The 22,363-nt window shown below is 41.5% G+C and overlaps 1 protein-coding gene across 6 annotated transcripts in view; it reads left to right on the top strand.

Moving 5' to 3' along the window:
- Positions 1-22,363, top strand: part of lrrc42 (leucine rich repeat containing 42) — a 25,898-nt gene extending 3,535 nt beyond the window's left edge. For all 6 annotated transcript variants that reach the window (XM_033028084.1, XM_033028088.1, XM_033028085.1 and 3 more), the window contains exons 3-8: positions 6,901-7,032; positions 8,959-9,077; positions 14,583-14,671; positions 15,823-15,936; positions 17,679-17,754; positions 21,507-22,363. In XM_033028084.1, the coding sequence (XP_032883975.1) occupies positions 6,901-7,032; positions 8,959-9,077; positions 14,583-14,671; positions 15,823-15,936; positions 17,679-17,754; positions 21,507-21,760 (784 nt within the window). In that variant the 3' untranslated portion in view covers positions 21,761-22,363. The remainder of the gene's footprint in view (positions 1-6,900; positions 7,033-8,958; positions 9,078-14,582; positions 14,672-15,822; positions 15,937-17,678; positions 17,755-21,506) is intronic.

Here is a 22,363-nt window from a genome sequence, read left to right as displayed (position 1 = left end):
CTGAAACGTCACCCATTCCTTCTCTCCAGAGATGCTGCCTACCCTGCTGACTTTCTCCAGCATTTTGTGTCTATCTTCGGTGTAAACTAGCACCTGCAGTTCCTTCTCACACCTTGCATGTGATTCTGTCCAGCCCATGGAAACAGTCTGACCATTAATTATTGACCTGTATATGTATTCAATCCACAGATGTTGGGTAACCTACTTTGATCCAACATGTTCTGTCTTTGCTAGTTTTGCTGAAATTAGTCATGGGATGGGGAGAAATGAGCTGGAAGCATTCCAGTGATGATGCTGAGCGCTGCCCTGGAATTTATCTCATTTGAGAATATTTGACTGTAATTTGACAGCCCTGGTCAAATAATCTGATGATACCCAATGTCTGATGCGTAAAGAATGACAATCTCAACATCCCTTCATTTGAAAATTCACCTTCAAATATTCGTTGATTAGAGTAAAGATGTTTCCTTGTAGTTTAAATGCTCCTTTATGTACTCCTTTATATTCTCTTGTTGTCCAGTGGTTATTATACAAACAAGTTGGTCTGGGAGTTTATTGTTTACCAATAACAACTTCCACGCATTCCCTTTCTCTTGTCCACTCCATTTGCTTTCTCTCAGAAAGAGCTCTCCTAACACCTAAAAGGGCAGGTGGTTAATCTACCTCTTATGCCGTTGTCCCACTTAGGAAACCTGAACGGAAACCTCTGGAGACTTTGCGCCCCACCCAAGGTTTCCGTGCGGTTCCCGAAGGTTTTTGTCAGTCTCCCTACCTGCTTCCACTACCTGCAACCTCCAGCAACCACCTACAACTGCCGGGAACTGCACAGAAACCTTGGGTGGGGCGCAAAGTCTCCGTTCAGGTTTCCTAAGTGGGACAGGGGCATAAGTTTGTCAGTTACCGAGTTGTTGGAGCACACATGCAAATCTCATGGTGGCTCGAAGATTGACACAAAATGCTGGAGTAACTCAGCGGGACAGGCAGCATCTCTGGAAAGACGGAATGAGTGACGTTTCGGGTCGAGACTCTTCTTCAGACATGTCATGGTGGCTCCTTTTGAAGCAAAATGTAAGCTTGTCGTCTCCCTGTCATGATTTGGGTAAGACTAAGGATGCATTCAGGCCTGTCTCTTTCTGCCTCTTTGGTGCCATTCTAGTTTGGTTCCCATCACTGAAGATTGGAATACAAGTTGTACCAATGTTCTCTGCAAGTGCTTAGAATCTGAAAGATTGTATGACCTGGTTGTAGGTACTGTTATACTGCACCTGAAACCAATGTCCAAATCCTTAAGACTGATGAATTTCCTTATATCATTTCAAATATATACTTTATTCATAATGTATATAATTAATACAAATTGGTACATAATATTTGCTCTCTATTAGACGTGTGTGTGAAGTGGTTTTGAGCAGCCTTCCCTCCACACCTCAATTCCATCCTTGTAAAGCCATATTGAGTTTATTGTCATATGCATACATGAGGTACAGGTACATTGAAATTCTTGCTTGCAGCAGCATAACAAGCACATAGTTTCAAACAAAACACAAAAATATAAATTAAACATTAACTACACATAAATTCTACAAGATAACCGAGAAATATGCAAAAGCAAGACACAAGTGCAAAATGCGATTAGAAAACAAGTCCTTGGTAGTGCAAGAGGTGCTCTGTCGTGTTCCATTGCCCAGGAAAGATCAGGGTTATGCGGGTTAGGTCAAGAACCATGTGCGCCCATTCTCTTTGTTTTACTTCTCCATTTTGCCTCATTTCCATTGCACTGTGAGGAGCTCCACTGCTTGTAATTGAAAGAAAATCTGCAGTAACAATTTCTTAAAGTAACAATGTCCCAATTATGTGAATCTTCTGGTGATTCCTGATTTGCCATAAAGCACAACGAAAATGGGTGAAATCCAATCCCTAGATTAATAATAATAATAATAATAAATTTTATTTCGGACTCAAGGTCCACCAGACAAGGGACAACATTACAAAAATACATTGCATTTAAAAACATCATAAAATACATATAAAATCTTAGTATGTCACTTATAAAAGCATCATAAATTATATATTTAACAAAACCCCACAATACATGATTTAAATACAGAATAAAAAAGAAAAATCAGCGTCCTACAACGAGACAGCGAAACCAGTGTCTCTTCAACTGGGATTCGTAGCGTGTAGTGCTAAACCTGATGTTTGACAAGGCCACGATATAATTACATTTTTGGAGTCATTTATCCTGCAAATGAATGTATACATATGATTTCTTAGGATAGCTTCTAGAGTACTGACTCCTGCAGCCACAAACATGTTACTAGCACTACATAATCTAGGTTTCCTTAGCAGTGTTCTCATTATAGGCCACCTGGCATCATTATAGGCCATCTTTAGTCTCTGCAAACTTGTCTTTCCATAGTTGGACCACAGGTGCGCAGTATAGAGTGGTGTGCAATATGCTCTAAACAGCGACATCTTCACCACATCTGTACATGCACCAAACTTACGCAAGAGAATATTCGCCTGTACATACAGCATACGTCGTTGCCTATAAATATCCTCATCATTTGTTCTGTGATAAAATGCCCAAGATATTTTACCTTATTACAGACACTAAGATTATTGTCAGATTTTAAAATCAGGAAATTTTAGACATTTATCCTCTTTGGTTCTACAGATCCTAACATAGAAACATAGAAACATAGAAAATAGGTGCAGGATTAGGCCATTCAGCCCTTCGAGCCTGCACCGCCATTCAATATGATCATGGCTGATCATCCAACTCAGTATCCTGTACCTGCCTTCTCTCCATACCCCCTGATCCCTTTAGCCACAAGGGCCACATCTAACTCCCTCTTAAATATAGCCAATGAACTGGCCTCAACTACCTTCTGCGGCAGAGAATTCCAGAGATTCACCACTCTCTGTGTGAAAAATGTTTTCCTCATCTCGGTCCTAAAAGATTTCCCCCTTATCCTTAAACTGTGACCCCTTGTTCTGGACTTCCCCAACATCGGGAACAATCTTCCTGCATCTAGCCTGTCCAACCCTTTAAGAATTTTGTAAGTTTCTATAAGATCCCCCCTCAATCTTCTAAATTCTAGCGAGTACAAACCGAGTCTATCCAGTCTTTCTTCATATGAAAGTCCTGACATCCCAGGAATCAGTCTGGTGAACCTTCTCTGTACTCCCTCTAAGGCAAGAATGTCTTTCCTCAGATTAGGAGACCAAAACTGTACGCAATACTCCAGGTGTGGTCTCACCAAGACCCTGTACAACTGCAGTAGAACCTCCCTGCTCCTATACTCAAATCCTTTTGCTATGAATGCTAACATACCATTCGCTTTCTTCACTGCCTGCTGCACCTGCATGCCTACTTTTAATGACTGGTGTACCATGACACCCAGGTCTCGTTGCATCTCCCCCTTTCCTAATCGGCCACCATTCAGATATTAGTCTACTTTCCTGTTTTTGCCACCAAAGTGGATAACCTCACATTTATCCACATTATACTGCATCTGCCATGCATTTGCCCACTCACCAAGCCTATCCAAGTCACCTTGCAGCCTCCTAGCATCCTCCTCACAGCTAACACTGCCCCCCAGCTTCGAGTCATCCGCACACCTGGAGATGTTGCATTCAATTCCCTCGTCCAAATCATTAATATATATCGTAAATAGCTGGGGTCCCAGAACTGAGCCTTGCGGTACCCCACTAATCACTGCCTGCCATTGTGAAAAGGACCCGTTTACTCCTACTCTTTGCTTCCTGTCTGCCAGCCAGTTCTCTATCCACATCAATACTGAACCCCCAATACCGAGTGCTTTAAGTTTGTATACTGATCTCTTATGTGGGACATTGTCGAAAGCCTTCTGAAAGTCCAGATATAACACATCCACTGGTTCTCCCTTATCCACTCTACTACATCCTCGAAAAATTCTATAAGATTCGTCAGACATGATTTACCCTTCATAAATCCATGCTGACTTTGTCCAATGATTTCAGCACTTTCCAAATGTGCTGCTATCCCATCTTTAATAACTGATTCTAGCAGTTTCCCCACTACCGACGTTAGACTAACTGGTCTGTAATTCCCCGTTTTCTCTCTACCTCCCTTTTTAAAAAGTGGTGTTACATTAGCTACCCTCCAATCCTCAGGAACTACTCCCGAATCTAAAGAGTTTTGAAAAATTATCACTAATGCATCCACTATTTCTGGGGCTACTTCCTTAAGTACTCTGGGATGCAGCCTATCTGGCCCTGGGGATTTATCGGCCTTTAATCCATTCAATTTACCTAACACCACTTCCCGGCTAACCTGGATTTCACTCAGTTCCTCCATCTCATTTGAACCCCGGTCCCCTGCTATTTCCGGCAGATTATTTATGTCTTCCTTAGTGAAGACAGAACCAAAGTAGTTATTCAATTGGTCTGCCATGTCCTTGTTCCCCATGATCAATTCACCTGTTTCTGACTGCAAGGGACCTACATTTGTTTTAACTAATCTTTTTCTCTTCACATATCTATAAACGCTTTTGCAGTCAGTTTTTATGTTCCCTGCCAGTTTTCTTTCATAATCTATTTTCCCTTTCCTAATTAAGTCCTTTGTCCTCCTCTGCTGGTCTCTGAATTTCTCCCAGTCCTCTGGTAGGCTGCTTTTTCTGGCTAATTTGTACACTTCATCTTTTGTTTTGATACTACCCTGATTTCCCTTGTTATCCATGGATGCACTACCTTCCCCGATTTATTTTTTTGCCAAACTGGGATGAACAATTGTTGTAGTTCATCCATGCAGTCTTTAAATGCCTTCCATTGCATATCCACCGTCAACCCATTAAGAATCAATCGCCAGTCTATCTTGGCCAATTCACGTCTCATACCCTCAAAGTTACCTTTCTTTAAGTTCAGGACCCTTGTTTCTGAATTAACGATGTCACTCTCCATCCTAATGAAGAACTCAACCATATTATGGTCACTCTTGCCCAAGGGGCCACGCACAACAAGACTGCTAACTAACCCTTCCTCATTACTCAATACCCAGTCTAGAATAGCCTGCTCTCTCGTTGGTTCCTCTACATGTTGGTTTAGAAAACTATCCCGCATACATTCCAAGAAATCCTCTTCCTCAGCACCTTTGGCAATTTGATTCACCCAATCTATATGTAGATTGAAGTCACCCATTATAACTGTTTTACCTTTGTTGCACGCATTTCTAATTTCCTGTTTGATGCCATCCCCAACTCCATAACAGCACTCTTACAAGCATTATATATAATATCATGTTCCTCGCCATACACAGAACATATAGTAAGGAGCTGCTATAGACCAGCGCTAGATGGACTAAAGACCACAAGATCATCTGCATACATAATATGTTAACTAAAATATTATCAATCATGCACCCAGTATTACAGGCTAATTGTTTGGACAGATCATCAATACAAAGATTAAAAAGGACTGGGGCCAAAACCCCCCCTTGTCTAGCACCATTGCTAACCCAAATGGGGCTGAGACTATTGCCACATTTTATTTGCATAGTCTGGTGGGCCTACCAGTAAGCCAGAATTCTCACAATGTATATAGGCACCCCTCTTTGACTCATTTTAATAAACAACTTTCTGTGATTAACACGATCAAAGGCTTTGGAACCATCAATAAAGCACATAAAAATTGAAGATTTTTTGCCTCTATATTTGTTTACAAACTCATTGAAGGCATATATGCACGTCAGTGCCATGTTTAGCTTGAAAACCAAACTGGTTTTCTGTGGAGTTAACAAACTCATTTACTCTATCCAGCAGAACTCTTTCTAATACTTTAGATAATATGCTGGCTAAAGCTATGGGCCTGTAATTATTTAGGCTGCCTAGTTTACCAGCTTTGTCCTTAATGGCCGCACTAGTAGAACAGACAACATTTATGCTGGTAACAAGCCATGAGTCATAAAGCCAGTAAAACAAATAACAAGAAGAGGAGCTATCCTCATACTCGCATACTTAAGATGTTCAGCAGAAATATGATCCAAGCCACTTGCTTTATTGTTGGACAGCTTGTTCATGGCATGATACACCTCATGTGACATGATCACCATTGAGTCATTACTCTCAATATTGTCCACCCTATACAAATCACCTTGGACACAGTTGAATAAAGTATTATAATGTTGTCGCCATAACTCCGCGATAGCTGTTCCGGAGATTCCATCTACAGTGCAAGAGATGTTTTGCAACTGTTATGAGCTTTCACTTCTTTCCAAAAATCAGTAGCATTGTTACTTAGCAGCTTTTTAGCCATGGAATCAGCCCTCATAGCTTGCTCATCTTTACAGATGAAGCGAACAGCATACTTATATATTGCATTAGTGAGCTTTTTGTACTCAAACACAGGCCCCTGTCTGGGTGTACCTGCCATAGCCCATGATTTAGTAGCTTCTCAGGCTTCAGCACGATACTCGGCTACATACTTATTCCAGCCAGGCCTGATGTTATGTGTCTTATTTTTAGGGTGTCCCAAAGAGTTTGTGTTCCATTCCTCAATACTGCCAGTCTCAGAGCTAATTAAACTTAGGAAAAAAAAGAACAATACCATTACTGTACAATAAGTTGCTTGGGTTTAATTTACAAACCGCAACTGGGAATATGTTTTGATAAATGTTTATGCATTTCCTGATGAACTTTAGTGAAAATGAATCCAAAGAATTAAACACGTAGCCAATCTTTGCCTTAATTCAAAGTAAGTAAATTGTGAAATGTTACCATGAAATCTGTATTGCAGCTGACCATCAAACGTTTAATAATTGCATGGTGCTGGAAAGCTATAATTTGGACCACGGAAGGTGCGCAGATCTCTTGCGTTTCTAGACTGTGCAACATTTTACAAGTTGCCTTATTTTCCTTGCAGAGTTACGTTGGCATCAGAAAGGTTGAAGGAAATCCAATCTTTTTGTGGTTTGAAGTGTCTGGATCTGTCGAGCTGCAAACTGGGTGATGACCATGAGCTGTTGAGGCACTTGACATCTGAATCCCTCATGAGGTACAGTATGTGTTAATTGCATTTATTGTAAGAAATTATCAGCAATTCCATGCAAAATATTTTCTTTCATAGAGAGCTATAGCATGGAAATGGATCGTTGGGTCCATGGAGTCAATAACGACTATCGATCACCACCAATCCTGCTTTAATCCCATTTTTTTTACTCTGTAGTTTTCAGTGTTTGTTTTCCTATGTCATGAACCTTGTCATTGGTAGGGAGGTTCTGCTGCAGTTGTACAGGGTCTTGGTGAGACCACACCTGGAGTATTGCGTACAGTTTTGGTCTCCAAATCTGAGGAAGGACATTATTGCCATAGAGGGAGTGCAGGGAAGGTTCACCAGACTGATTCCTGGGATGTCAGGACTTTCTTATGAAGAAAGACTGGATTGACTCAGATTGTACTCACTAGAATTTAGGAGATTGAGGGGGGATCTTATAGAAACTTACAAAATTCTTAAGGGATTGGACAGGCTAGATGCAGGAAGATTGTTCCCGATGTTGGGGAAGTCCAGGACAAGGGGTCACAGCTTAAAGATAGAGGGGAAATCCTTTAGAACCGAGATGAGGAAAACATTTTTTATGCAGAGAGTGGTGAATCTCTGGAACTCTCTGCCACAGAAGGTAGTTGAGGCCAGTTCATTGGCTATATTTAAGAGGGAGTTAGATGTGGCCCTTGTGGCTAGAGGGATCAGGGGGTATGGAGAGAAGGCAGGTACGGGATACTGAGTTGGATGATCAGCCATGATCATATTGAATGGCGGTGCAGGCTCGAAGGGCCGAATAGCCTACTCCTGCACCTATTTTCTATGTTTCTATGTCATAGTAGTCCCTAAGATAAGATAACTTGGCAGCAAATTCTACTACTCAGTCACAAGGTCTCTGGTGCAATAGTTGCCTGCCATATTTATATACAACACAAGACCATTTGGTGCATCGAGTGTATGCTGGCTCTTCGAACATTCGCATCAGTCACATTCTCCCACTTGATTCCTTTAATCACTCCCACACAGCCATCGTTGGCCATTGATAAAGGGTAATGTTGCAGCATTATTAATCACATGAATAAACCTTCAGTCAGCAGTTAACTGTCAATAGAAGTTACATTAGCTGTCTATGATGTATCCTGAGTAGATTCAATACTTTGGAAGCATACTTAAATGGTACCTGAATCCTTAGGGCTCCTAGGATGGAAGCAGTGCTTCAAAGAGTGATCTTATTGATGGACAAATATTGAGCATAATTGAGGGAATGTGCTTTACTAGAAATTACTCCCCAGTTCTCTGAATGATTTATTTTTACAGAAGTTCAGCAACTGAGGCATAAAACAATGCCTCAAGCAGTATTGAAATTGACGTGTATTTCATGCCAACAGGAGATTCTTGCTTTGATGTGTTTTATTTAACTAACAATTTATGCTTCCAAGGCCTTTAAGTTTACTTAAAATATAACTTTCTGCAATGATTTTTAATCCTAGGTACAACCTGTAGCATCCACTATCTAGAAAGTACATCATGAAGTGCTTATTTTTCATGTTTAAATTCAATTCCTATCGGTCTTGCTGATGCAGTCAGACTTGAAATTCGTGGCTCATTTCTGGTCCATAAAATCAAAGTAGTTACATTTCTATATTTGTCATTTGCCGGAGATGATACAAAATGCAAGATTCAGAGCTTACAACCCTTGCTTCGCCCAACTTGAAAATCCATTTTACCTTTGTAAATGCCAATCCAATTTTTCCTTTGTAAATGCCAATTATCAATTATTTTTGTGTAGGAAAGAACTGCAGATGCTGGTTTAAATCGAAGGTAGACTTTTTGTGCCTGCTATCAATTCTTTTTGGTGGGATGTCCACAAGTTATTAAATGGTATCTTGTTTACTTTCCTTTTCTTCTTCATGCTAACTTTCAATCTACTTCTTCTCCCAGTCTCACCACCTTGTACCTCGGGGATAATGGCCTGTCTGACTGTGGGCTACAGAAAATGACAGCACCTGCACGAGTGTTGAGGAGGGGCTTAGGAAATTTGGAAGTACTGGATCTGTCTGGTAAGTTTATGGCCAGTCCTCATAATTGACATCTCGTATTAGCATAAACTAACATATAAGCCAGGGATTACTTACTTAAAGCACTGGAGAAATATCATCACCACTGTCTCTGCAAAATCCTCAAAATCTGCCAGGAGTCTGTATTTCATCGTATTTCAAGTCCTGGCAGATTTTGAGAATTTTGCAGAGACAGTGGTGATGATATTTCTCCAGTGCTTTAAGTAAGTAATCCCTGGCTCGGAAGATTACAAGGGGCTACAAGTATTGCCACTTTGCAGTGTACCACAACTGTGCTAGGTATGAATTCTTAATTTTAAAACAATTTTTTCCCAGACGGCCAAAGCTTTTGCAGGTGCACCAATGAAAATTATGAATTTCATTTTCAATAGCTCCTGAGATATGGGAAGTGGTTCATGTTTTTCAGGGATTTAAACTTTTAGGCAGTAGTGTGCGACAGTGTGAGTTGTTAAGGACCATTCTCTCATATGTTTCAGTTAAAGAACAGATGACGAGGTGCAGCTTGGCCTCAACATACGCATATTTAAGCTGAAGTGACCTTGATTCTGGAATGGTGGTTACAAAGGTTGAAGAGTTTCCTCTAGCTCCATTCTGATAGCAATCTTGTTGAAAGTGTGCTGCAGTATTTCAGTGAGAAAGACAGGTATTAGGGTGATTACACAGTTCACTAGTCTGCGTTAAAATTGGGTCTGTTATTTAGTTTAGTTTGCTTTAGAGATACTGACCATTGATCATCTCTACCATAGTTTTATGTTATTCCACTTTCGCATCCTACACACTAGCATCAATTTACAGAATCCAATTAACCTCCAAACTTGCATGTCTTTGGAATGTCTCTCTTGGGTGCAATACCACTGAACAAAGACTGACTTCAAGACAGGTTGATACAGTTGCTTTTAACTATATAAGGGAATCAACATATTGTGAATCAATAATCTGGTCGAAGTGATAAGATTTTTTGGATGGTGCAGTAGAAAATTGTACCGCACACAATGATAATGAAATTCTCTGGTCATCTCTGGCCTGGGATTACTTTCAACATCATAATCCCAACCAAACTCATTTCCAAACTCCTGGACCAAAAGTCAAAGTCAATTTTATTTGTAACATGCACCCGAAGGTGCAGTGAAATGAATTTGCCAGCAGCGATGCACTTAAAAAGAACACACAATACACAATAAGATTTAACACAAACATCCACCACATAATTCTTCACTGTGGTGGAAGACAACAAAGTTCAGCCAGTCCTCCTCCTTTGTTCACCCGTGGTCGGGGCCATAAACCCTTGGTAGTCGCCGCTACGGACGGCCGGATGTACAGGCCCCCTCGTTGGGATAATCAAAACTCCAACGTCGGGACGGTCAAACACACTCCACGGCTAGGAGGTCCCGAATCGGCACTTTCCTACTGGCGACCGCGGCTTCAGGATGTTATAGGCCGCAGGAGCTCTTCTCTGGCGATTCCCGGCAAGGGTTCGCCCTGCTTCGCGATGGAAAAGTCCGCGCTGCGCCTGCTGCTGATTCTCCGGGCCCGACTCCGGGAAAGGCCGCTCCAATCCATGCTGTTAGGCCGCGAGGGAGGCGACATGGAAAAAGTCACCTCTCCGTCGAGGAGGTGACTGAAAGCGGTTCCCCCCCTTATCCCCCCCCATCACCCCCCACACAAGACACACCAAGAAACACTTAAACTAACATTTGACACACCAAAAAACCCCCCACAAAGTTGAAATAACGAACACGCTGCTGGCAGTGCAGCAGACTCGCAGTGCCCCCACTGACCAAGTCTCAGAACCATCTTTGAATCTGGATCCTTGAGTTCCTGACTCATAGAACACAATCAGCGAGGATAGGTGACAAAATATCCTGCATAATTCTCAACTGGATGCCCCATCAAGCTGTGTTCACAGCTCCTTGCTGTGCTCCCTAGACACTCACAACACTGTGGCCAAATTCTGCTCCAACTCCATCTACTGGTTTGGAGATGACCCCACCGTAGTATGCTGGATCTTAAACAATGATGAAAGGGAGTAAAGGATGATGATGGAGGGAGCCAAAGAAAAGCACGATCTCGTGCCTTAACAATTACCATCCAGTGGCCTTGACATCCACTATCATTAAGTGTTTTGAGAGGCCGGTTATGGAACGCATTAAATCCAGACTACCAAGCAACCTCGATCCACTGCAGTTCGCCTACTGCCACAAGAGGTCCATGGCTGTTTAATAGAATACAGCTCTGCTTTCAATACCATGGAACTTGGAGTCAGCACTCACCTCGACAAGTGGATCCTCAACTTCCTGACCAACAGACCATAATCCGTGACAACAGGTGACAAATCATCCTCTAGGATAATCCTCAACACTGGTGCCCGCAATATTGCATTTTCAACCCCCCTTCTTTAATCCATATACATGACTGTGCAGCCAAAAACAAACCCATCTCAATTTACAAATTCACAGACAACACTGCCATAGTGGGCAGGTTATAAAATAATAATGAGACAGAGTACAGGAAGGAGATTGAGGACCTCGTAACCCGATGCTAAGACAATAACCGTTGCATCACAGCCTGGTTTGGGAACTGCTCCATCCAAGACCACAAGAAATTGCAGAGTTGTGGATGTAGCCCAAACCATCACGCAATCCAATCTCCCTTCCATTGACTCCATCTACACTTTATGTTGCCTCGGCAAGGCCACCAGCACAATCAAGGATGAGTTTCACCGCAATCACTCCTTCTTATTCCCCTCTCCCATCCGCAAGAGATACAGAAATGTGAAAACGCTTACCTCAAGATTTAGGAACAGTTTCTTCCCAGCTGTTATCAGGAGACTGAACCAACCTATCACCAACTAGAGAGCGGTCCTGACTTACCATCAGCCCTCAGGCTATCTTTAATCAGACTTTACTGGACTTTTATCTTGGACTAATTGTCATTCCCTTTATCCTGTATCTGTGCACTGTGGACGACTTGATTGTAATTGTGTATTGTCTTTTCGCTGACTGAATAGCAAGCAACAAAAGCTTTTCACTCTACCTTGGTACATGTGACAATAATAAAATAAAATAAAATAAAATAAACGAAATGAGCCACAGCTACATCCTGTGGCAGCTTGTTCCATATACCCACGGTGTGGAAAAGGTTACATCTCAGGTCCCCATTAAATGTTTCCCCTCTTCCCTTGAAGAACACTAAACAACTAAAAATAACCAACAAGCATCAGTACTCCACATGCCAACAATATTGGGTGGTTTCCATGTCAACAAACATCAGAGGGCATGCTCTAATGCCTTTCCTATCATAGCTGAGGAGTTCAACAAGGCTATTTTAAAGAAATTACTTCCAATTTACCACCAGCATGTGTCCTGCAGCACCAGAGGATCAAACATCCTCGCCCATTGCTGTTCCACCAATAAAGTTGACTAACACTTCATCCCTTGCCCTCACTTGGGAAATCTGACAACCTGGCTGTGGTCCTTCATCCTGCGTAAAGACAGCAACAGAAAAGTGAAGCTCCAGTGGTGAGGACTGCCTGGAGCAGGTTAAAGGAGGCAGTGGAACGACTCCAGCATTGCTTGGAGTCGGTAGATCAAGCGATGTTATGGACTCGGCAATGGGCCTGAACGAATACAGCAAGGTTGTTGCTGACTTCATAAGATCCATGATCTCCAAGTTCAGGAACAGCTTCTTCCCAACAACCTTCAGTCTATTGAACACAACAATCACCAACTAAACTGTCTTGGTTGGACTATGGACTTTGGGCTTTTTTGTTTCGCACATTATTCGTTTTTTAAATTTATTGAACATTTTGGTTATTTATTGAGCACTGTTCACAAACCTGTTGTTCAATTGCAAGTACAGGTGCACAACCTTTTATCCGAAAGCCTTGGGACCAGACACTTTTCGTAATTCGGAATTTTTCGGCTTTCAGAATGGAAGATTTTTAGCGTAGATTTTAACGGCTGGCTCAGTGGTAGAGTGCTTGGCTCATATCCACAAGGTCGCGAGTTTGCGCCTCGATACCGGCAGTTACTCGATCGCGAGTTTGAATCTTCACTGTAGTTTTTTCTTGCAGAATAGGAGAGAATAGGGAGGGTTAGGCTGGGATCATTCTCTGCGAAATGATGTTAGTGCGGGAGTGTAGGAGAGGTGTACTGACTGTGTGGGCAGAACTTTGGAAACGATTGCCCACCATTCTCAAAAGCCGCGGTGTCTCCCTGTCCCTGGGATAGTAGGGGTCGATCAAACAGCACAATACCCCCCTCCCCCTCCAACTCCAGAGGAATCCGCTCCCCGATGGGCCGCTACGGCGACAAGTGGCAGTTCGCCCACAGCCCGAGCTGCGCCACCCCAAGAACAAGACGTACCTTGCACACCATCAGCTTCTGCCCCTACGGGGAGCGTGTTCCTCTGGAGTTGGAGCGGGGCTGGGCTGGAGTTGCTGATCTGGGATCTCTGTGCTTGCAGTGGGCCTGGGGGTCGGTGTCCCGTTGGTCCTGACGTCTCTGGTGACTGGCACTGACCTGCTGGCATCGCTGACGTGAAGACAGTGCAAAGCCCCCGCGCCGGTGCAATCGTCGGGGAGCTGGAGAGGGGAGGGAAGGGGTCACACACATGGCCGGGAAGCAGAGGGGTGTAGGTGGGGTGAAACTGAAGGGAGCGACAATCTGCTGCTGCCTGCCCGCTGAGTTAAAAAGTTCCCACGCAAGACTCATGGTACACTGTGTATCGTGAGTCTACCGTGGGAACTTTTTAACTCAGCGGGCAGGCAGCAGCAGATTGTCCATTATTAACCCTCCCGCGCAATATACCCTCATCTTCTCTTTTATGAATGGGGATTTAGTTCCCCTTTCTTCGAGGACCGACCGGAGGTTCCGCTGTCACCTCTGCGGGCCGCCCTCGGTGAACGTCTTCAAGGACCTTTCTTCAAGGACCGAAAAAAATGTCCGCTATTCGGAGCTTTTCGTTATTTGGATCTTCGGATAAAAGGTTGTGCACCTGTAATAATTTATTGTTCCATTTCGGAACATATGACAATTAAACAGTCTTGACTCTTAAAGGGAATATGCAATAAAGCAAAATTCACCACCTGGAATATTTTCAGTTAACTTAAAAAAAATTCACAATCTCCTAGACCAAACAAGTGATATCATTTTGGAAGTGAAGGGTGAAGATTGACATGTCTTTATTTAACCAATTATTTTCTTATTTTGAAACTATTTCCACTTGTGCGGAAGAGCAATATTAAATAATTTTAAAATAACGTGCTCACTAAGAAATTGAATGTTAACTGAGATGGAACTTCATAATTCAAAGATAGTACAAATGTGGAAAGGGAATAGTTGAGATGATTACTATTTAAGAATAAGATACGGTATTTAATTACAAAGCATTTAGTTTGCAGTTATGGCAGGAAGATGTTTTAATCTGCAGTAATAACCTTAATCAGAAATAAGTTGTTACCGACATTGTTGTTTATTTTCTAAACAGGTAACCCTAGAATCAGCAGTCGTGGTATGCTATACGTGTGTTGCTTTTCAAAGCTGAGGGCACTGAATATCTCAGGAACTGGTGTTACGGTGAGGATTAATGATAAATTTCCCATTCATCCTATTGCTGGCATAGTGGTTTTCAAACCAAACTGACCCTATTTATACTCTATTGTTACAGAATTTCATGGAAATTAGTCAGATTTCATAAAGCACTTTGTTTATTCGCCATCATAGAATACATGGTGGATTGGCAACAAAGAACATAGTTACATTTTAATTAAATAAAGTTGTGATAAATAATGGGCCAAAACCTACTCGCCTCTAGCTGATAGTTCCACACAAACTCTCCTATCTTGTTGGCCAGCTCATCTCTATGCTCTATGTCAGATTTATGAGAAGTGCATTGGCACATTTTACCACATGCAACTATAAATACAAGTTTTTGCTTCTCAGGTAATCTCTTGTTTTCAGCAAGATACAAACTGTGTGAGCTATTTATCTATTTCTGATCTGATACCTTCTTGATATTATTCTTCTTCGCAAATTTATCCTACAGTTCTTAACATTTTTGTTTATTATTTTTCTCATTCAATATACCCAATGTGTGGAAAAACATGCCCCTCGGGTTCTTATTAAACCGTTTCCATCACACTTTAAACCTATGGCCCTTTAATTCTTGATTCCACTACCCTGGGGAAAAGACTGCATTTACTATCTATTCCCATCATGTTTTTCTACACCACCATATGATCACCCCTTAGTCCCATGTGCTCTGAGGCGTAAAGTTCAATACTTCCCAACCCTTCCCTTGAACTCAAGACTCTCAAGTCCTGGCAACAGACTCATAAATTTTCTCTGTTCTCTATATAGCAAGTTGACCAAAACAGAACCGAACACTCCAAGTGAGACCTCACCAACATCTTTGCAATGGTAACATAACATCCCAACTTCTATACTCAATTTCCTGACTGATGAAGACCAGCGTGTCAAAAGCCTTCTTCACCACCCTATCTACTTGCCACAGCACTTTCAGGGACCTCTGTACATCTGGATCCCTCTGCTCTACAACATTCCCCATGGCCCCACTGATCTCAATCTCCCCCATGTCCTTCTTGGTGAATATGGATGCAAAGTACCTTACCTATATCCTAAGACCAAGCATAAATTCTCTTACCTTCTCATTATACTCTAGTTTTTGGTATTAGTTTTTCATTATTTTAACTCTCCTTTTATAACAGCCCAGTTGTTCATCAATTCAAATGATTCAGAGCAAGTTGTCGTTGTTTCCTGCTGGAGAACCTCTGGAGGAGTTTCAGCATTCCTGCTGCAAGACAGAGGGCTGGGCAGAACAGGTACTGAGTGTGGGAGAACGTTTAGTTCTCTAGATATGAGAAATATGAGCTGATTCAAAACATCATTTTTGAAGACTTCAATGTTTTGTGGTTCATTTCTGAAACTATTTCACTTCTGTTCTGATTAGTAGGTTGAAGAACTCATTTTACACATTTTATAATATACCAGAATCTTTAAGTAATAATTTTAAGTACTCATTGCAAATCCAGAGTAATGTAACACAAACCTGGAGTCCAAATTTATACATAAAAATTCTTTAATGTCCACATTTTGATTAAACTTTTCCGGCAATCTTTTCAACTTTTTCTTTGAATTTTGAAGTTTTTGGTCTTTATCTTTTAAGCTTTCATTTGAAATATTTTACTTTGTTTTACATTGCCAGCCCACCCAGTCTCCTGTTACTGTTTGTTACAGGGCTCCCATGAAAAACAAGGCTTTCCGAGCTTTGGCTTATTGCACAAAACCACTGTCAGCTCATATTTAATACACTTAGCAAAGCTGTAAAATGCTGTGGTTTCTCTTCTTACAATGTTAGTATATATTGTTTGAACAGGGTAGAAGGAATGTATCCAGAGCTTAAATTATTACAGCACCTGAGCCAGGAGCTCTTACTAGAAAGTTCCTTATGTTCCATTGATATTGACAATTTCTCAAGAGCTGCCTCAATACCACAGAAGAGCCTTTGATTTAAATTCTCCCTTTAATGTTTGAATTAACCTTAATTGGGTAATTTCCCCTTAGGGGGGCGCCAAATGTAAGATGACATATTTTCAATGTTGAACTTCTCAGAATGGGATGAGAAGCAATAGAATTTGTTATAAAGTCTGGGATTTTGCATTAAAATTTGCCCTTTTAAAAAATTCAGCAATGTGTTTGTGTGTGTGTGTGTGTGTGTAGTATTGCTTCATTTAGATTTCACTTTAGAGGTAGATCTCTAAACTCGAAAGTAAAATCTAAATGAAGCAACACTACAATATCTACAGCTTGTCTGTGCTGACTATCGATCACCCCGTGCACTAACACTATCCTACATACTAGAGCCAATTTTACATACTTTTCCATAGCCAATTAACCAACAAACCTGCACATTGTTGGAATGTGCGAGGAAATCTGGAGAAAACCTACACGGTCACAGGGAGAATGTGTAAACTCCATACAGACAACACCTGTAGTCAGAATCGAACCCGTGTCTCTGGCCCTGTGAGGCAGCAACTTTACTGCTGTGCCACTGTGCCACCCTAGAATTTCTGAATAAAATCTCTTCTTCCACAAAGAATACGCTGGTGGTGTTAATAGATGAGCAACTTGAGATTCCTGAGACCGTATACAACCATTGTGAAGGAAAGATCAGTAAGCTTGGCAATTTGTGAGCTCTTGTTGGAAAGACAAGATGGGAGTTGATTAGATTAGATTAGATAGCCTTTATTGTCATTCAGACCGAAGTTTGAACGAAATTGAAGCAGTCATACATACAATACAATAAAAAACAACAATAAACACATATTAAAATTAACATATTAGTTGGTCGGGATTGTTGCAAGAACTCGGCCAGTTCATTGATTGCTATTTGGAAGGGGTATAGACCACCCACTGCATAGTCTGATTTGCATTTAATTCAATTGCACAATACCTCACGAATTTTACATGCCCTCCAAAGTGACTCGGCAAACATTTTGATTGTTAAGTAATAATTTCATGTGCTTATTCAGTTTAATTCTTAAGATTTTTTTTTGCACTTTAGGTGGTTTATCAGTGGGAACGTTTGTGTGAAAGACAGCACGAGAAGGTTGGCTGCAGAACTGTCGCACAGCGATTCTGTAAGTTGCTTGGAAGAACCTAGCTATGAGAAACATTGTGGAATCATTTCAGATCTGCATATCTACTTGGACTATTCATGTCAATTAGCTCATAAACCTCTGTTGAAAAAGTGCAACATTATTTTTCCCATTGCTTATCACTGTATCCTCTGAATGAACAAGAGGACTTACAACTTCACATAAGATTCCCAATCGTTTATATGGTGAATATATCCACAGTTCAGTATTTTAAGAACATATGGAGTAAAGTAGGGAATTGTGACCCATGCATCCCAAATCCTTTAATATCTTTAGGCTATCAAAAATGTCAGATTTGAATGACAATTAACTGGGCATCAATTGAAGTTTGTAGTCGAGAATTCCTAACGTCTGCTACATTTTCATGAAGAAGGCTTTCTTATTTTCACAACTGGAAGATATTTTTAGACAACAACTTCTGTCCTGGATTTCCCAACTAAAATAAGTAGTATCCATCAGTCTACTACTTCTTGCGTATGGCTTGCACAGCCTAAAGTTGTAGGACAACTTGTTCTATTTGATCTTACTTGATTGTGCATGCCAGGTTGATTGCTTTCGTCGAAACAGGCGGACCACGTGAAGGTTGCAATCTTCCACCCCCATCAGTCTACCATATCATGAAAACCACAATCAGATCTTCAATTCACTAAGATTCTCTCTTCTACTTTCTTCTTACACAACTTATTTTACAATCCTCGTTGAATTGTTTCTGCAGCCAATCAGCCCAGTTGCCTAAATAGTGGAAACAAGAACTGTGGATGCTAGTTTATCAAAGAAAGATAGAAAATGCTGGAGTAACTCAGCTGTATGGAGTACTGTGACTTTTTGGGTTTTCTCCAACATCCGAAAGATGTGCGGGCTTGTAGGTTAATTGGATTCTGTAAATTGTCCCCTAGTTTGTAGTGAATGGGATAACATGAATGCGTGATCGATGGTCGGTGTGGACGCGATGGACCGAAGGACTTGTTTTCATGCTGTATTTCTAAATTAAACTAAACAAGATTTGAAACAGAAGAATTAGAGAGTTGTGAAGTTAGAGGATTGACAAAGTGTGAATTGTACAGGTCGGGGAAGGAATGTGGGACGAGGAGAGAGATAAGTGCATGCTAGGTGCATGGAAAACTAGGCCTCCAGGGAGGGGTGACAGTAAAGAAAAGCGGGGGTGGGTGGGGGGAGGGGCGTACGTTTGTGGGAGTGAAATAGGAGGGACGAGTGTTTTATAGAAGTTACCTAAAGTTGAAGAATTTAATATTCATTCTATTGGGTTGTAAGCTACCCAAGTGGATTAGAATTGGAGGAACAGCATCTCTTATTTCGCTTAGGTAGTTTATACCCCAGCGGTATGAACATTGACCTCTAATTTCAGGTAGTCCTTGCTTTATTCCTCTTTCCCCTCCCCATTCCCTTCCACAGCCCAGTCTCCACCTCTTCCTTTATTTTTCCCTCCTCTCCTCCGACATCAGTCTGAAGAAGGGTCTCGACCCGAAACGTCACCTATTCCTTTTCTCCATAGATGGTGCCTCACCCGCTGAGTTCCTCCAGCATTTTTGTCCACCTTCAAGTGGAATACAAGGTGCTTTCTTTAGCTTGAAAACAGTGTTAACACAACGGTGACGATTTTACAATTTTACCAAAGTTAATTAACCTACAAGCCTGTCGCTGTCCAGTTTGTGTATGGCCTCGTACTAGTAATAGAGGAAGTCCAAGACAGAAAGGTCAGTTTGGGAATGGGAAGAACGTTAAAATGGTTAGCAACCGGGAATTGCCGCACGACTAGGCCGACTTAGCACAAGTGTTCAATAAAAATGGTTGTCGAGCCTATGGTTGGTCTCACTAATGCACAGGAGGCCACATTGGATGCAGTGGAAGAGGAGGTAGGATGTGCACATGAATCTCTGTCTCACCTGAAAGGACTGTCGGGGTCCCAGGAAGGAGCCGAGGGAGGAACTGTAGGGGCAGGTGTTGAATCTCTTGCGGTTGCAAGGAAAAATATTTGGGGAGGAGGGTTTAGGCGGGAAGGTGGTGATGTGGGTGAGGAATCTATCTATGACAGAAGGGGGGAAATCTCTGCAATCTGTGTGAAGGGTCCTGACCTGAAACATCACCAATCCATGTTCTCCAGTGATGTTGCCTGACCTGAGTTATTCCAGCATTTTTGTCATACCTAGTTACTAAATAGTTCTGCTCTGGTTGCATCGTGTCATATTGGCTGACCTGTCATTTTGTACCATTTTTGTTCTGAAAGATGTTGCTTATGACTTGCATATCTGAACCATTGACATTATTGCAAATATCAAAAGATCCTAAAGTCCCCTAGAGGTAACACAATTTATTGTGTAGGAAGGAACTGCAGATGTTGGTTTACAACAAAGACAGACACAAAATTCTGGAGTAACTCAGTGGGACAGGCAGCATCTCTGGAGAGTGACGTTTCGGGGCGCGTCCTTTCTTCCAGAAACGTCACCATTCTTTCTCTCCAGAGATGCTACCAGTCCCGCTGAGTTACTCCGGTATTTTGTGTCCATCTTCAGCACAATTTATTATGTCTTTCAACTTAAAATGCTAACTTTTTTCTTTGTCCTGTGTTCTACTTTGCCTCGTCCTACTATTAGTCAGTAATTACAAATTGTGACTTTCTTGAGATCAAGGGTGTAATATTAGCGACATGTCAAAGATTTGAAAAGCTATAGGACTACATTTCCTGAATTTATGCTGTTTGGCATATTTTCATTTTCCATGTAATTTATAAGAATTTTCTTCCAATTGTTACAGGCCTCTAGTTTCCATTTTCCTGTTTATATATTAGCACAAATTGGCACATAGCTTGGTAGTTACTACCAACTCTTTGTTCAATTACCAATAGATAATGCTGTGCTGTAGGAGCCATTGCAATAAATGTTGCCACATTCCATGTTGGTCTATCAGGTTTAATTAAATATGCAGGGTGATAGGTCCTTGGGAAGTAATTCTGCAGTTACTTCCTGCCATCTAGAAACTCTCCATAAAACCAATTTGAACATGTAAGCCTAGCACTGAATGTCAACAGGTTGATTGTGGATGGTAACTGAAGAATAATAATAATAATAATGGATGGGATTTATATAGCGCCTTTCTAATACTCAAGACGCTTTACATCGCATTATTCATTCACTCCTCAGTCACACTCGGTGGTGGTAAGCTACTTCTGTAGCCACAGCTGCCCTGGGGCAGACTGACGGAAGCGTGGCTGCCAATCTGCGCCTACGGCCCCTCCGACCACCACCAATCACTCATACACACATTCACACACAGGCAAAGGTGGGTGAAGTGTCTTGCCCAAGGACACGACAGTATGCACTCCAAGCGGGATTCGAACCGGCTACCTTCCGGTTGCCAGCCGAACACTTAGCCCATTGTGCCATCTGTCGTCCCGAAGAATGGCTGTCAGATGTTAGAATCCAAGCTCAGTTGATTTTATTCACTGCCTTAGCTCTGATTGACTAATTCTTGTCCCGCTTCTATTGGAGTGCAATACTGTCCGAGATGCAAGAAACTACGGATGCTGGAACTTTGAGCAAAAACAAAGTACTGGAGGAATTCAGTGTAGTATCCATGGAAGGAATATGTTTCGGGTCAGGACCCTTCTTCAGACTGAGATGTTACTATCCGAGATGTTATTTTTGTTTTGTAAAATAACTTGCAATTCTATTTATGCTTCATGATATTTACAATCAAATGTTCCTTTATTTTTTTAGATGGAGTGAATAAATTCATCAATTTAGACGCTGATGGATTTTCAAACCCTGAGCAAATAAAGGACGCAGTCAGATTGCAGTTTCACAGAAAACCCAATCAGGATCTCCCTGTTCAGTCGCCCATGAATTCTACAATTGGATCCAGCAAGAGAGGTACTGACCAAGCTAAGGAGACTGGTTGTTCCTCCCCTCCTGCGAAATGCAAGCGAGCCGAGTTGTCCTTGGATGATTGGGATGTGTTAAATTGTTACTGAGAAGGAAGTAGATTTCCCCAAAAGAGCGGTTTCAGAGAAAGTGTTTGTAAAGGATTTTGGTTCATTAGCAAAGCGCAAGTAACAATCACAGCTACTATAACGATTTCAGCATTCACATGATTGTCATAGCAGTTTACCATGTCTCCAATCATGTTCATCGATTTTGTTTTGGAATTAAACTGATAACTGAAAGCATTTTTTTTTTTTAATGTACATGTTGAATCTTTTCAAACTCTCTGAACAATATTTATTTTGTTCTAAGAGTGCCTCTACTTGCTCTTTAATTTTGTGTGAAATTTACTCAGCACGTAAAGTATGAGCAACCCATATGCTTTAAATTTCCTGAGGCCTGATCTGTGTTGCACTCATCCATTATGGTTTAGTTAACATCAGAATGTGTTGAGAGGGAAGAAGGAACAGGTACCTGAAAGAAGGAAGACTGCTTCTGTGTCGCGATGGGTCATGAAACGAATCTTCGATGCTCTGTAGATGTTTTTTTATTCAGGAAACCATTGTTCAGAAACCTTTGAGCCCATTTTCATTCTATCTTGTCACGGATCAACATATATTGAGGGCAAGTCTAATAAAACTATTTGAATAAAG

Source organism: Amblyraja radiata, chromosome 10, assembly GCF_010909765.2.
Source record: "Amblyraja radiata isolate CabotCenter1 chromosome 10, sAmbRad1.1.pri, whole genome shotgun sequence".
NCBI lineage: Eukaryota > Metazoa > Chordata > Chondrichthyes > Rajiformes > Rajidae > Amblyraja > Amblyraja radiata.
This window is presented reverse-complemented; position numbering and strand designations above follow the sequence as displayed.